Here is a 17,071-nt window from a genome sequence, read left to right as displayed (position 1 = left end):
TGACCCTCAGCCTGGCCAAGAAGCTGACCGGGGGAAGTCTTGTGGTGGGGGCAGGCATCAGCCTGCTGGGCATGTGGGTGTTCGGCAGACACACCGCCTCCTTCCCCGGACCCCACGGGCCCGTCAACCTGTCCTGCTGCTTCGTGCAGGACGGCGTGAGTACAGGCCCCTGCCGTGCTGGGGAAGCTCTCTGGTCTTCTTCATCTCTCTCTCTCTCTCTCTCTCTCTCTCTCTCTCTCTCTCTCTCTCTCTCTCTCTCTCCGGATCTCTCTCTCTCTCTCTCTCTCTCTCCGGATCTCTCTTTTTTTTTCTTTTTCTTTTTCTTTTTTTCTTTCTTTTTTTTGCCCTTGAGGGATGGATATGAAAGAAGAAAAAAAAAAGCAGCTATGCTTACTCCACTACCCTCGTGAAATAAAAAATTCATTTCGTTTCGTTTCGTTTCCTCTGTCTGTCTGTCTCTCTCTCTTAGAGATACATTTTTTTTCTTAAATGTCCAAAATACACTAAAACCAGGAATGAATTAATTCCTGTTAAATATCACAGGCATCCATCTATGTTTGAATTTACGTTACTGATGGCAGCAGAAAACAAAACAAGAGTGATGAATGTTGCTGACGTTGTGCACAAAGCTACAGACGAAAGGAAGCAAAACTGAAGTTTTTGATTCTTTCTTTATACGTATTGTTTACTCCACTTGTAAAGGGCCAAGGCCTATACAATGAAACCATCACTCTCTGTCTCTCTTTCTGTCTTTCTCACTCTCTGTCTCTGTCTCTCTCTGTCTCTTATTTTTTCTCTTTTTTGGGGGGGGTGGGGGTGGGGGAGGGGTACAGGGGCGGGGAGGGGGCGGGGGCTGTCCCCTCTGCACCGTGACAGTGGCATTACTCCCGCACAGCTCATTTCGAGTCCTCAACACACAGCCACACACCCGGTTTCATCTGTTCGTCTGCAGCAGTCCCAACGTCAGCAGTCCGTGGGGAACTATCGATATCAGATCGACGGGAGGCCGCACAGCTGAGGAGACCCTGCACTGTTTGCTGAGTCACTTTGATGGTGCTCAGTTGCTTCAAGGCCTGACTAAGAGCGTTGGGTTACGCTGCTGGTCAGGCATCTGCTTGGCAGATGTGGTGTAGCGTATATGGATTTGTCCGAACGCAGTGAGCTACTGAAACTGAAACTGAAACTCAGTTGTGTCTGTTCTGATTTAACGTACCTTGGACACTACCTACCAAGCCATTTACTGTCGTGATCATGTTCATGGCGGGCAGATTCTTTCTTACTTTTTTTCTTTCTTTCTTTCTTTCCTTTTTTCCAGCGGACAACTGGTCTCTGTCAACATACTCACGGGAACGGGTCATTATCCTGGGCGAGGTCATTAAGACTGGTTTTCTAAAGGTCCAGCCATAAGACTGGTTTTCTAAATGTCCAGCCGCTGAACAGCGTGCTGGTTTTATGCGCAGGTCAGGCACCTGCCCTTCTGTGCACGGGACAAAAGGGTCGTCCGGGCTAAATTCTATGTAAAAACATATCCTTCTTGATTGGAAAACAAATTCACTTGCAGGCAGAAAAAAAAAACCAAAAAAAACCAAACAAACAAAAACAGTGGTGCTGTACTGTAGCGACGCTCACTCTCTGGGAAGATCAGTCCGAATTTCACACAGAGAAATTTGTTGTAAGAATAATACAATACAATTCAATACAATTCAATTCAATACAATACAATACAATACAATGCATGAGGGCCTGTTCCAGGTGTCTGTTGCCTTGTTGGGATCGTTCGCCGCTGTGACGGGGGTGACCTTTATGACGGTGACTGGCAGTCTGGTGCTGCTGTACGGGTTCACCATCAGGGCCCTGCGAAAGCACGACCACCGACAAAGCACCATGGTCCGTAGACCCTCGACAGTCTCGCAGAGCTCCACAAAGAGAGTCGCCACGTGAGTACTCTTGCATTTGTGTGTGTGTGGAGGGGGCTGGGGGGCGGGGTTATGTAGAAGGGGGTGGAGAGAGAGGGGGCCCCGAGAAGGGGGTGGGTGGGGTCGGTGGGGTGGAGAAGGGAGACGTGTGGGATGGGTGGGTGATGGTGGTTGTGTGTGTGTGTGTGTGTCTGTGTCTGTGTGTGTGCGTGTGTCTGTGTCTGTGTGTCTGTCTGCCTGTCTGTCTGTGTCTGTGTCTGTGTGTGGTGGACAGACATCTAGAAAGAGAGAAAGAGAGGGGGGGGGGGTGTAACCGAAGTGAAATGTACTTCCAAATTTTGTGGCTGCTGCAGGTTTTCCGTCTGTAGCACCTTAAACATTCGCATGATTCGAAAGCAGACAAACAAGGAAGGAAGGAATTTTTTGTTTAATGTCCCGTCACACACATCGGTGATTGAAGACATTTTGTTAAACTATTTATGAATGCATTTGAGTATTATCGGTTAGAAGGGGTGGGAGATGTGAATGAATGTAGGGTTGGGTGAAACTGGGCAAATGAGGGTGAAATGAGGGTGAAATTAGGAAGAAAAAAAATCTAAATACAATTACAGGAAATTACTTAAAGGACTTCGTAAAAGACAAACAACGATAACAGTAAAACCACCACCAGTAACAAGAACAACCGGAAAGAAGTTGATGACTGGTAAACCCTTCTTGCTAAAAGCAACCAGGAAATAATTTGGCCCTCAGCATTGTGAGCCGAGACAGAAACATGCACGCCACAGTGTGGCTCCCTGCTTCATTATCCACAGTGTGTAGATATTGCAATATGGCACGCTTCTCGGGTCATAAGAACTGGTTCAGATAAAGACATATTATCGTTATTGATAACAAAAATAATTAATATCACACCACACCCACTCCGGTAGCTACCATTATATGTTAATTCAAATCTTTGCTGGCTTTCATTTCAGCGATTTCTTTCTACAGTGTGGAGAGTCATCTATTACAATGAAGTAAAGCCTTGTTCTTGTACATAGTACATTGACCATGTATTTACTTATTCTACCTTTGTAATCGTAAACATTCATGTAAACACATGCATAATATTTTTTCATGTGTGTTTCAGCAACCAGCACAAAGCCTTTGTGTTTTGTTGTTGTTTTTTTTAATCACATTTTTGCATTTAAATCTGAAATAAGTCATGTGTTCCCTTTAAGTACGGTTAGCGAGATTGTAACATATTTATTGTAAAAAAAAATAAAGATCGCACACTCTTTAGATTTTCTCATCGACTTTATTAGCCTTCCAGATCAAAACACAAGAAAACGGGGGAGAGAAAAGAATCAGGTGTTCATCACTGTTGGCATATAAAATCAAAGGTAGTTCGCTTCCTGTTCAAGAATTGTCACTGCTGACTTTGTGTCCTGTTTCCAGAATACAGTCATGGATGTCATCGCTACTGACATTTGAAATATAAAATAAAGTTCGTATCTCCACGAAAATTAAATACTGAACTGAGATAGTACTCGTTACTCTTTAAAGATAATGATCCTTGCTCCCTAGTTTAATATTTGTCTTTCCACAAGATTAAAAATCTCAAGTGAAGTTCATATCCCCTTTAAACAACATTGCCAATCTGAAATAGAGTTCAGTTCCCTTCAGATATCATTGCCAATCTGAAATAGAGTTCGGTACCATTTAAGTATCATCGCAAATCCAGAACAGAGTTCTGTCTCATTTAATCAGTTATCATCGTTTATATGAAAAAGAATTCCGTCCCGTTTTAATATCATCGCCAGTCTGAAATCAGAGTTTGGTCGTCTTCATATCTAAATGCCAGTCTGAAATTAAGTTTGATCCCCTCTAAATATCATCCCCAATCTGAAATAGTGTTCAGTTTCAGTTTGATATGGACTGAGGAGTCACTGTGTTCGGACAGATTCATATATGCTACACCGCATTTGCTAGGCAAATGCCTGACCAGCAGCATAACCCAACACGCTTAGTCTGGACTTGAGTGCATGGATATATTTATTTGTGTACCTATCAGAGTGAATTTCTTCAACAGAATTTTGCCAGAGGACAACACTCTCGTTGCCATAAGGTTGGGTTTTTTTTTCCAGTGCGTCATGTCATTGCTGCATCCCTTTAAACAACATCACCAGTCTGAAATTGAGTTCGGTCCCCTTTAAATCATCATCAGTCTCAGAGTTAAGTCCCCTTTACATCCCATCGCTAATCTGAAATTGAGTCCAATCTCCTGTCTATCTGGAATAGTGTTGGGCCCCTTTAAACAACATCGCCAATATGAAATAGAGTTCGGTCTCCTTCGAACAACATTACAATTCTGAAAAAGCTTTCAGTCCCCTTTAAACAATATTACCAATCCGTAACAGTTTTAGGTCCCCTTTAAACGGCATCACCAATCCGAAATAGCTTTCGGTCCCCTTTAATCAACATCGCCGGAGTGCGGACAAAATATCATCAGTCGTCAAGAGTTTCGTCCCTTTTAATTAATTAACAGATCAATACAAGTCGTACCACCACAACCGAGTTCGATGTGTGTCTATGTATCCAGAAAACACACGTACGTGTTCATCGCCGTGACCGTGGTCTTCTTCGTCACCTACACCCCCTACCTGGTGATGATGGTGCTTCTGATCATCATCCCGGACCTAGAGAGCAACATGGGCCCCGCGGCCAAAGCCTTCTTCGACCTGGCCAAGCTGTTCCCGTTGCTGAGCAACGTGTCCAACCCGGTGATCTACAGCTTCACGTCGGACAAGTTCCGCGAGGAGTGCCGCAAGGTGTTCAAGTTGAGGCCCTGTCTGAGGAGGCTGGGCGGGGAGCGTAAGAACTCTGTCACCACCAGCCTGGAAATGTCCCGTTCGGAGGATCTGCCGTAAGGGAGCCGGGCGGTGAGGGAGGAAGGAAAGGAGGGAGGGAGAGACAGACAGACGGACAGACAGACAGACAGACAGAGAAATATATACTGCACGCGTGCCTAAATTTACTTGGGTGCTCTTCTGCGCTTTTGGATTGCAACCACAATTGTTCCTTGGTGGAAGAGGAAGTCCTCACTAGAACTACTGCCGGAGTGCCATCCGGAGGGAGTGCCTTTGGCTTCACTCATGCCGATTGAATTCCGACCACCGAGAGAGAGAGAGACTCTGACTAAGACTCAGACACATTTGGTTTAATGTGTAAAAGTCCTATCGAATATACACAAGAGGGAGAGGGTATTCCACTACAGTTAGAAAGACAAAACGGGACAAAATTCTTTATTTCCGAGGATAACACTAACAGGTAAACACTGATTTGCTTTCTTGCGTCCAGTCCCTGCCCTGAACAGAGTCTACGCAACACAATACTAAATAATGTCGTATGCATGGTGATGATAAGATACATAGGAAGACTGTGGATAGTCGGTGGATAGTTTTAAATCGGCTCTGGCAAAAGCCAGAAGCCAATAACACCAACGTACTGCGCACCCCCCCACCGTCGCGTTTACGCCAGTAGATGGATGTTGCGACGTATTGATCCAGATCCAGATCCAGACTGAAAGAACAATCCACACACACAGAGAGAGAGAGAGAGAGAGAGAGAGAGAGGCACAAGCATGGTGTTAATAAAATACATTGGAAAGAGAAAAACAGACACACACACACACACACACAACATACACGATGTATGTTATCAAAACTATACTACTGCAAATATGAATACACTTATACATACATACACACTGCAACACAAAAGGAGACAATGCTGTACAAAAAGGGGGGCATAACTCCACAGGTAACACAGAGTAAAAAATATACTAATATCATAAATATGTAAGAAAGGGAGGGGCAGACAGACAGGTGATAGAGTGGAGGGTGAGGGGGGTTCTCAGTCAACCATACACAAGTGACACACAGAGAGAGGAGACAAGAGTAGAAAATATACTAATATCATAAATATGTAAGAAAGGGAGGGGCAGGCAGACAGGTGATAGAGTGGAGGGTGAGGGGGGTTCTCAGTCAACCATACACAAGTGACACAGAGAGAGGAGACAGTACTGTACTAAGAGTTCATAAGTATCCCTGCATTGGAGGGAACGAAATTGTCAGAAATTCTTCAAGTACCTGACTTTCTTTATTTTTCTCTTCTTTTTAAAGCAAATTTTGAATTGAATTCAAGTTTTGCATAAAGTTGCCAATTAGGTACAATGGGCTTTTTTTTTTTTTTCTTGTCTGTCCACGACAAAATGATTCTTTAAAGTGATGCCATATTAGAAGCCAACCGTACAGGATAAATGACACAGGTTACTTTTCAAAAAGTTGTTTCTTCAGTTTCCTTATCCTCCTAATTTGTCTTTAACTGTGATACTACATTTCCCCCTCACCTGTTGCAACAGTTAGTCGCCTGGTGACTTGATAATATCTGTTTCTTCTTCCAGCTACATGCTTTGTCATTTTCACGAGTAGTCCTTTTAGAATAGTATCGACAATACAAGCAGTGAAGCATTTGATGAGCCCTTCTTTGTTTCATAAAATAGCTTGGTAGAATTTGGGCATGCATGATTTCACACCCAAATTGTCAAGTTTCTGTCAGAAGTCAGAACTTCTATAAATGATTAAATGGTTAAGAATTTTTGTAAATAGTGTTCCTCTTTCTTGAATTATCAGTTGATTGTGCTTGTTTTATTTGGAGTGACAATTTGTTCCATATATGTTATATGTTCACTGTCATTATATGTTTATATATATATATAAAAAAAATTGAAAAGAAGACATGACTCATGTCTCATAACATCTCGCCGAGTATATTGGGTATACTGGCTGGCAATCTCCATTTATTTACTTTACTTGTTCGTACTGCTTAGATGTTGTGTGGATTAGTGCTAGCTTTGAATCATGGGCCGATACGAATTTTAATGTCGCTGTTTGCATTCAGATGGCTGACGGATTCATGGGATGATGTTAATTTTAATGTTGCTGTTTGCATTCAAAATCATATCATGATGCTAATTTTAATGTTGCTGTTTGCATTCAAAATCATATCATGATGCTAATTTTAATGTCGCTGTTTGCATTCATAGAAATATGGCTGACGATCTCAAAACGTCTCGCCGACTCTGGGAGCTGTCTGGCAATCTTCCATTCGTTCATTTATCTTGTTTGTGCTGATCAGATTTTTTTTTGTTTTACGCTTGTTTTAAATATTGAATGATGTGACATAATTTTGCTGTCTGCATTCCAGGATAACACACACACACACACACACACACACACACACACACACACACACATATATATATATATATATATATATATATATATATACATAAACACGATATATATATAGAGAGAGAGAGATCTATATACAAATATACTTCACAAAAAGTTAAGGAGCACATATAAAAACATTAGCAGTCATATTTTCATAAACTGTTATAAAAAAAAAAAAAAAAATCAAGAGATGATATGAGATATGCAGGCTGCATAGGGTCAACTGGCCTTTCATTGAACACTAACTGCTGTTTCATTTACACATGCTCCATGAACAGCTTGAAAATCCACTTCAAAATCAGTGTTTACAATTAGTCTGTGGTTATGAAGGATAGCTGTGGTTCTTCCATTGTAAATAATCAAAGTGCACACTCAATGAAGCACCTGTTGCTCATTGCTCTGGTGGCAACCACCGATTTCCTAAAAAATCAGTATAATTTCACCATGCCTCTAAGAAGAAAACTGTGCAAGTTCCTAAGTGGTCCTTAATTTTTTGTGAACCCCATGCAGACACACATGTATGTATTCCAGGAATAATATAAATATCTCTGTGGCTGATGATCTGAAGCCTTTGTGTGGATTCCAGGTACTGATTTGCAATGTATGTACATGTGATATGCCTCTTCTGCTTAGGTGATGGTAATTTATTCTGGTTATAAATGTAAGAATGATTTGTTCCATCACTTCATGAAAGGAAGAATCTTGCTTTTCTTGTGTTAATAAACTGGATAGTTTTCTCATCAAAATTGTGTGTGTGCGTGTGTGTGTGTGATTTTTGAGTGTACATAGAGAGACAGGGAGAGACAGAGAGATGTAATGAAACCTGGCTAGCTTAACAATTTGCTTCTGGTTTTCACCAGAACAGTATTGCTTTTTTCATTTGCTTTCACAGATGTTGGGTAGGTTTTTGTGTCGAGTTCCTCAGATGTGATTTTTGGTGCTGGCAAGATTTACGAGTGTCACAAAAGACTCATTTCTGCAACTAATTTGAAGGAAAGTGGTCATTTTGTGGAGAACAACAGGCGTCACTGTGCAGCATGTGTTAGTCATGCACAAATGTCCTGACTCAGAATCAAAAGTTGAACTTACTTCTTGTTTCAGTGGTTTCAAACCATCTTCCCAAGCATAGGTGATACAGGAAAGTCTGGGGTCAGTCAGGCTGTGGGTGAACTGAATACGTGCACAGCTTCTTCAGTGTTGCCTGGCTGCAGGTGCCTGACCATGGCATTGCAGTAGTGTCATAAATTGGAGGGGGTTCCAGACCAGTGGTCAGGCCTTCTCATCTTGATTTGCACAGCTTCTTTAACTCTCCTATGATGATCTGTGACCTATCACTCTATCAATTGTGGATTCAACTTTGATGACTTCCTGAGCAAAATATGTGGTGGACAACAAATGCAAATGGGTCAAGCTGGAATTTCTTCCCTCTGCTACAGACGCACCAGTGCCTGTTGGTTTCAGAACTATATGCCTCTGCAGAGGTCAAGATTGGGAATATTAACGCTGACCTGTGAATAGATGTCACAGAACATGAGTCATAACAGTACTACTTGGTTTCTCACAATTGTGATAACCATCGGGGCATTTCCTTGCTCTCCATCGCAGGCAAGATACTTGCCAGGATCCTACTTAACCGCCTCACAGCACACCTTGACCAAGGTCATTTGCCTGAGAGCCAATGTGGATTCCGGAAAGAGCGCGGAACCACTGACATGGTGTTTGCTGCAAGGCAGCTGCAAGAGAAATGTCAGGAGCAAAATGCTGATCTGTTCTCCACCTATGTCGACCTCACTAAGGCCTTCGACACCGTGAGTAGAGAGGGACTGTGGAAGATCATGGCCAAGTACGGATGCCCTCGGAAATTTATTTCCTTGGTCAGCCAATTCCATGAAGGCATGCAGGCTCGAGTCCAGGACAATGGTGAAACATCTGCTCCTTTTGCTGTCACAAATGGTGTCAAGCAAGGCTGCGTCCTGGCTCCAACGCTGTTCAGCCTCATGTTCTCTGCAATGCTTACTGATGCCTTCAGAGATGGCGATGTTGGAATCGGCCTAAAGTACCGAACAGATGGCAAGCTGTTTAACCTCAGAAGGCTTCAAGCAAAAACGAAGGTCATGACAGACATCATCAGAGACTTTTTGTTTGCTGATGATTGTGCCCTCAACGCTGGATCTGAAGCTGACATGCAACTCGGCGTCGACAAGTTTGCCACTGCCAGCAGGAACTTCGGCCTTACCATCAGCACGAGGAAAACTGAAGTTCTCCATCAGCCAGCCCCAGGGAAACCCTACGTTGAGCCCAACATCACAGTCAACGGTCAGAGACTCAGTGCGGTGGAGCGGTTCACATACCTTGGCAGCACACTGTCACGAAATGCGACCATCGACGATGAAGTGAACGTCAGGATTGCAAGAGCAAGCGCAACTTTTGGTAGACTCAATGCAAATGTCTGGAACAGAAGAGGCATTAGTCTTGAGACCAAGCTAAAGGTCTACAGAGCAGTAGTTCTCCCCACACTACTGTACGCCTGCGAAACTTGGACAGTGTACCAACGACATGCCAAGAAGCTGAACCACTTCCACACAACATGCCTCAGGAAGCTACTGAACATCAAGTGGCAAGACAAGACCCCAGACACAGAGGTGCTCGCAAAAGCCACCCTTCCCAGCATCTTCACCATCCTGATGCAGTCCCAGCTTCGCTGGGCTGGACACGTGGCGCGTATGCCAGACCATCGGCTGCCCAAAAGGCTCTTCTATGGCGAGCTGCAACAAGGGAAGAGATCACACGGAGGTCAGAAGAAGCGCTTCAGAGATACTCTGAAAGTCTCTCTGAAAGCGTTTGATATCAACCCTGACTCCTGGGAGGAATCTGCAGTGGACCGTGACAAATGGCGCGCTGCTGTGCACAAAGGCGCCAGGTTGTGCGAGGCCAACAGGACTGCTGCAGCTGTTCAGAAGAGGCAGGCCAGAAAGTCACGGGCAAACAAGCTCCCTGACAATGATATGCCTGTCTTTGTCTGCCCCAACTGTCAGCGAACATTTCGTGCGCAGATTGGACTATTCAGCCATCTGCGCACTCACAGATAGATTCATGAGCATCCTTCCCCCCACCCCACCACCACCCTCCCCCCATCCCCCATCCCCCATCTGGATGACAACGATGGTCATCATCGATCTCGATGGACACACCACCACCACCACTTGGTTTCTCACAATTGATTTTTTTTTTTTACCAAACCCAAACTTAAAAAAAGGGATCTCAGAAAGAATTTCACAACATATGAGATTACAAACACACAATTTCATTTTCTTAAAAAAAATGCTTTTATTTCTTTTTGTTTAACAACTGTCAAGAGACAATCATTTACGCGACAACAGTGATGCATCAGTGAATGATGAATTAAAACACAAAGATCTTTTCTCAGTATGGGACAAACTGACACCGAAACACACCAAACAAAATCACATGGACACATACATACACACAACCACTACATGTGTACAGAAATGCATTCATGCACATACCACATGCATACATATTTTATCCAACAACACTGTCCATGATTACACTTCTGTTAAACAATAATCATACAAATAAAAATTTGATCTCACACACACACACTTATATAGTTCAATGCAAAGAACACATTTCAAAATCCTATGGATGCTGTTCTCTCAACACTCTCCCCCACAGTGACAGTACGACAACCACACTCACAGCACAACATGGTCCAATCAAAGTCTGTGTTCATTTATCATACACATACACCTCCACTTCTTTCCATCCGAGCCCCGTATCTATCTCATCCATTTCCCTTCCTTCCCCTGTCTCCTTCCTCCCTCACTACAAAAGGACTGACCAGACTGGACATCTGACATGACCCTATCCATGTGGTGCTGAGCTTCCTGTTTCTGTTCAGACTGAAGCTGTGCTCACTGCACTTGTCACGCAGTTAGCCACAAACACAACATGTCCTTGCTGAATCCTAAGACTTTAATTTTTTGTCAAAGGCGTGTTTAGTAAAACTGCAATGTCAAATTGTTCTTGCATTTTAATATTCACAAAAGCATTATCTGTAAAATTGCAATGTCAAATGTTCTTGCATTTCAATATTCACATCAGCGTTATCTATAAAACTGCAGTGTCAAATGTTCTTGCATTTCAATATTCACATGAGTGTTATCTACTTCTCTCCATCTAACACCATCAGACAGCTGGTACAACCCTCTGTGTCTGAACAATGCACAATGCTCCCTTTGTGAAACAACACATCAAGAGGCTGCTTCCTTTCTCTGCCCCATACCATGGAAATGATAATGCCTGACTATGACTGGGTGATCTTCCTGTCAGTGAAAGACACTGTCTACACCATTTTCCATTATATATATATATATATAAGAATAAAGAAAAAGAAGGAAACTGTGGACACTTGTGAAGCAGCTCGATGGTCTTAACCCCTTTGGTGCTGACCAGCATGTTCACCAGTGAAGTGCTGTTGCCTGAAAGATGGAGGTCACAGGTCAACACTCTCTATCTGGACTCCTTCCTCATAATTTTTTCCAGCAAAATAACTTACACCACTGACAAGTACAAAAAAGCAGTTGTCGCACTGGAAACTCCGTCCACACTGTTTTCACTTGGTCAAGGTCAGCAGCTGAGGGGTTAAAGATGCAGGTGAACTGCTTCATCAGTGTGTGCAGACTCCCTGTGTACCTGCCACACCACCCTCACATCACCGGCACTGGACAGACACATCCTCAGGTCATGGCCTGGCCATTTTCTCTCTTTAATTCTCCTCAGTCTTGCAACTCACACCATTCAACACAAAGAACAAACTATTGTGTGGCATGTCAACATAAAAACCTACCTGTTCTGAACTAAATGGTCGATAACTCATGATCTGTGAACTACGGACAAAGATGTAGGTGTCAAAACACAGAACCTAACGTTCTTCAGCACAGGGCAATATGTTACCTACTTTTCCCTTAAGTGCTGGAAGGGGCAATTGCGCCACACTGAGTCTAATTTCACTTAGAGAAATGCGCTTACAAATGCCATTCATCATTAGTAGTAGTAGAAGTAGTCATACCTGTCTCCCACAAGCTGCCAAGATGAGAACCTGTCCCCCCCCCCCAGCCCCTCCCAAACCCCCACCCTCCACACAGTCCACATTGAATGACACAAGCAGCAACAATATTTTAAAGTACAGTCAGTCTTCTGACAAACTGGAGGTGCTGAGTGGGGTGAGGGTGGGTGGGGCAATGACAGCCATTTCTAAAACAGTCAACAATTCAGTGGTTGGTGGCACAGAGAGCTGGCTGTGGGGCCTTTTCTGTTTGTTTTGTTTTGTTGAACGATACCAGACAAGTACAGTGCATCCAATCAATCAAAAAGTCCCAGCTTGCTTCAGTTCATCAGCACTTCGATCTGAACGAGTCGTGCGTTGACATCGCCTGGCAGTCGGTATGGCAACATTCCGGCAAACATGATGAGCGTCTTGGCCTGGGAACGCAGGTAGTTCAGGAACTGAAAACAACAACAAAAAAATACATGATGCTGGCAACGGTCTTAATTCCACAGGGGAGGGAAGTGGGAGAGGGGGCATGGCAAGGAAAAATATGTGTGGGAATGAAAGAGGGACCTGCTGTTTGTATCAGAGACAAAATCAGCCTTTGTGTGACAAGATGTGTCTCAGTGACTTGCAAAGAATGGAGTTGATCAGTTGATTTACCTGCTGGGATGGCCCACTTCCATGGACACAGTGATGATGCAGAAACTGAATGCAGTGTTACATCTACTGTCTCTGGCTCCATCTTCACATTCAACTCTCATCACCCTTCACAACAGGGCCCACAGTATCAGGAATTTATATCTTTAAAAAAAAAATGAACATCTAACATACCACTGGTGCAGAAATCAGACCCCATGCCAGAGTCTGCACCAGTGGGTGACTGTGTAGTATGTGTGATGAAAACATAAGATAGGTGTTGAATCAAGATGCTCAGTCTTAAAATAGTTTAGAACAGGTGTCGAATGAAGATACTCAGTCTTAACATGACAGTATAGAAAAGAGGTATTGAATGGCGATGTTCACTTTTAACATAGTTTGGAACAGAGGTGTTGAACGAAGATACTCAGTCTTAACATAGTTTAGAATAGAGGTGTTGAATCAAAACACTCAGTCTTAACATGATAGTGTAGAAAAGGGGTATTGAATGGCGTTGTTCACTTTTAACATAGTTTAGAACAGAGGTGTTGAATGAAGACACTCAGTCTTGACATAGTTTAGAATAAAAGTGTTGAATGAAGATAGTCTTAACATGATGGTACAGAAATGAGGTACTGAATGGCGATATTCACTTTTAACATAGTTTAGAACTGAGGTGTTGAACGAAGATACTCAGTCTTAACATATTCAGAACAGAGGCATTGAACAATGATACTCACAGTCTCAATATAGTTATAGCATAGAAAATAGGCTTTGAACAAAGAATCTTGGTCTTAACACAGTATAGAAAAGAAGTTTTGAAGGAAGATAGTACAGTTAAGAAAAGAGGTAGAAAAGAGGTTTTGAAGGAAGATAGTCTTACAATAGTTTAGAACAGAGGTGATGAATGAACACAGGCGATGTTGAATGAACAAAGTTGGGAATAAACACAGTTGATGAACAAACACAGTGATGGAGGAACACAGTTGATGAACGAACACAGTGATGGAGGAACACAGTTGATGAACAAACACAGTGATGGAGGAACACAGTTGATGAACAAACACAGGTGATAACTGAAGATACTCACAGTCTCCTTGCCTCCATCCTTGATGCCTGTCTGTCCCGGCACTGGGCTCTGCACACCACTGCTCCTGTCACACAGTGTGCAGAGGACCAACACTTAATCATAAAACATCCACTGGGTATGTTCAGAGAGGAACAACACTTAACCATCACACATCCACTGGGTATGTTCACAGAGGAACAACACTTAACCATCAAACATCCACTGGGTATGTTCACAGAGGAACAACACTTAGCCATAAAACATCCACTGGGTATGTTCACAGAGGACCAACACTTAGCCATAAAACAGCAATAGAATTATGGTTAAAAGTCCCACAGACCTCTCCCAAGGAACTGTCTTCCAAGAAATATCACTACAGTTCACGAAATGAAATGGACAACATGTCAGCATCATGCTAAGTATATACTTCCAGTGTAATCAAGCTTGACAGAACAGAATACAACATGTCTTTGTTAGGAATTGTACCTGAGTCGCATGGTGGAACAGTTCTGAGTTGCAAGGATAATATATATATATATACAACATTTTCAAAAATTAAAAAACTGGTACATTAGCAAATATAGCAGGATTCAATTTAGCATTCTCACAAACAGGCGCAATAGCCATGTTAAGGCACTGGACTTTTCATCTGATGGTCCAAGGTTCGAATCTTGATAACGGTGCCTGGTGGGAAAAAGGTGGAGATTTTTCCAATCTCCTTGGTCAACATATGTGCAGACCTGCTTGTGCCTGAACCCCTTTGTGGGTATACGCAAAAAGAAGATCTAATACGCATGTTAAAGATCCTGTAATCCATGTCAGCATTCGGTGGGTTATGGAAACAGGAACATACCCAGCACACACACCCCTGAAAACGGAGTATGGCTGCCTACATGGCAGGGTAAAAACAGTCATGCACATAAAAGCCTACTCGTGTACATACAAGTGAACATGGGAGTTGCAGCTCACGAATGAAGAAGACGACGAAGCATTCTCACAGACACACACACTAATGCACAAGCACACAGGCAGCACAACACAACAAGCTGCCTGTGAAGACTGACCTGGTCTGTGTGTACCTGGTATGAAGAAGCGTCATTGTTGCCAACAGAATGTCTGGCATGTTCCTCCGGATCTGTCACACACACACAGTGTACTGCTATAACTGGATGGATCGTCACTGTTATTCACAGACCATGTCTGAAATTATGAAGGGCCTGGACCTGGGGATTAATCCTAAAGCTTTCATCGGCTGAGTAGTTATATTGTTCACGTGGTCTGTTGTCCAGACCTGCATACTCTAAAATCTAATTCTTGAGGGTGTTTTTGGGGGGTATGACTATGACCTTCAGAACAGCAGAGAAGGCAAGTGCTGTCCTGACTGTGTGGGACAGAGTTTGATTACAGTGGAGAGTGTCTTGCCCATGTAACATCCCCACTCTCTCAGCCATGAGGGCTTTACGACTGTTGGCGTTGGGATAGTCCCCAAAGGCCAACTAGCCCACAAGGCTGCAGCACTAAGAGCCAGCAGAATCTTGCCTCCTAGTTTGAGAGTCAAAGTCCTTCACAAAAGACTAAGCTGTAAATGAATTCTTGAGTATTTGTCTACAATACGTGTGTAATTTCAGGGGGGAAAAAAATGTACTCAGAGTACCGTGGGCCTTCTGTTTACAACTGTTTCAGATGAAGGAGCCAGAACAGAGCTTTGGAAAGTTTTGAATTTTTGGAGTGGCATCTAATTTGCATAATGACATTAAATCAAAGAATATCTCAACTGACCTCCCCACTCTCCACTGCGACCAATAAAAGCTGGGTATGTTGAGATGCTTGTGAACAGGAGAGTTATTTTCTAGGCGACTGGTTCACATGAACAGTGTGTGTCAACAATGGCGTCTGACCCAGTTTCTTCTCAGTCACAAGGCTGACAACATAACTGGATGAAGGGGCCCTAACAGGGCTATACAACGTCCTGAATTCAATCTGTTTCAAACTCTGTGTGCTTTCCTGGATTCGTTTACAAGTCATCAGTGTGTGCGAATTTCAAACAATAAATATGGATATTTTCATCATCTCACTGGATAATAGCATAAGAAGGGAGGAAGTTTTATAGCTTGTCCCCAACTAACTCATTATGTTACTGATCAGTTTGGAAGTTTTCATCTAATAGATTCTGACATTTGTTTTTTTGGTGATTTTATTTCTTGCCCATATAAATGTCTGTGGGGAAAGTCAGGGGAGCTAAGTGGCAGTACAAAGTGAGTCGACACAACCTGGCCCCTCAGCTGTTATACTTTCACTGAGGTGTGTGTCCTTCCCCACTGGTTACTGTCACACCCCGTCATGGTACAGGGCCAACAGGTTTAACAATGATAAAACACATCCAACTTCATACAATCATTACATTCAGTGTCACTTTATTTTATTCTTTCTTCCTTCTGTTTTTTGGGAAGTATTTTCCTTCAGTGTTACATATTACTGCACTCAATCAAAAACTGTGTACAAAATTTGCAAAAAATCATTCTGATAGGCAGTCTGGTTGTCTTTCCTCCTCCAATATGAACAGAAAAGAAATGAACAAACAAACAGAATTAAAGACTCTGAACACAACCAAACCAAAATACAATTTGGCCGAACTGCAGACACTGGTAAGATCCTTCTAACAGTAGCACTTATGTAGATGTGAAGAGGTCGCTTGTAGACAAAACATTCAGGTACACACCAACTGTCACAGGGTTATACATACTCCTTATTTTCAATGACCACACATATGCTAAGTAAGGTATTAGAATGCTATCTCCTTATCAATTACTCATACTGTCAATGTTGTTATGTTTGATAATAAACAACCTGTAAGCTTCCCAACTAAGATTCTGCAACTAATGTAATTTCATAACCAAAGCATTTTTACTTCCTCCCTGTTTACAAAGTTCTGTGGTTATTTCACTAGATAATGTGAGAGACACTGACTCTTTCTCTCTCTCTTTACTTACAGGAAGGAGGGAGGAGGAAGGCAGGAAGGATGGGGGAGGAAGACAGGAAGGAGGGAAGGAGAGAGGAGGAAGACAGGAAGGAGGGAGGAGGAAGGCAGGAAGGAGGAAGG

The 17,071-nt window shown here is 42.9% G+C and overlaps 2 protein-coding genes across 3 annotated transcripts in view; one reads left to right on the top strand and one right to left on the bottom strand.

Moving 5' to 3' along the window:
* The window catches only part of LOC143285890 (uncharacterized), a 24,713-nt gene extending 19,376 nt beyond the window's left edge, over positions 1-5,337 (top strand). For both annotated transcript variants that reach the window (XM_076593335.1, XM_076593336.1), the window contains 3 exons: positions 1-155; positions 1,753-1,937; positions 4,498-5,337. The exon at positions 1-155 is cut by the window's left edge and continues 1 nt beyond it. In XM_076593335.1, coding sequence (XP_076449450.1) covers positions 1-155; positions 1,753-1,937; positions 4,498-4,825 — 668 coding nt within the window. In that variant the 3' untranslated portion in view covers positions 4,826-5,337. The remainder of the gene's footprint in view (positions 156-1,752; positions 1,938-4,497) is intronic.
* A 5,168-nt stretch (positions 5,338-10,505) lies between these two features.
* Positions 10,506-17,071, bottom strand: part of LOC143285522 (nuclear pore complex protein Nup93-like) — a 35,133-nt gene continuing 28,567 nt past the window's right edge. The window contains exons 21-23 of the mRNA XM_076592875.1: positions 15,036-15,106; positions 13,993-14,056; positions 10,506-12,721 (exon numbers count right to left, since the gene is read on the bottom strand). Coding sequence (XP_076448990.1) covers positions 12,602-12,721; positions 13,993-14,056; positions 15,036-15,106 — 255 coding nt within the window. The 3' untranslated portion in view covers positions 10,506-12,601. The remainder of the gene's footprint in view (positions 12,722-13,992; positions 14,057-15,035; positions 15,107-17,071) is intronic.

Source organism: Babylonia areolata, chromosome 9 (assembly GCF_041734735.1).
Source record: "Babylonia areolata isolate BAREFJ2019XMU chromosome 9, ASM4173473v1, whole genome shotgun sequence".
Lineage (NCBI taxonomy): Eukaryota > Metazoa > Mollusca > Gastropoda > Neogastropoda > Buccinidae > Babylonia > Babylonia areolata.
The sequence above is the reverse complement of the archived record's forward strand: the minus strand, read 5'-3'. Positions and strand labels throughout refer to the sequence as shown.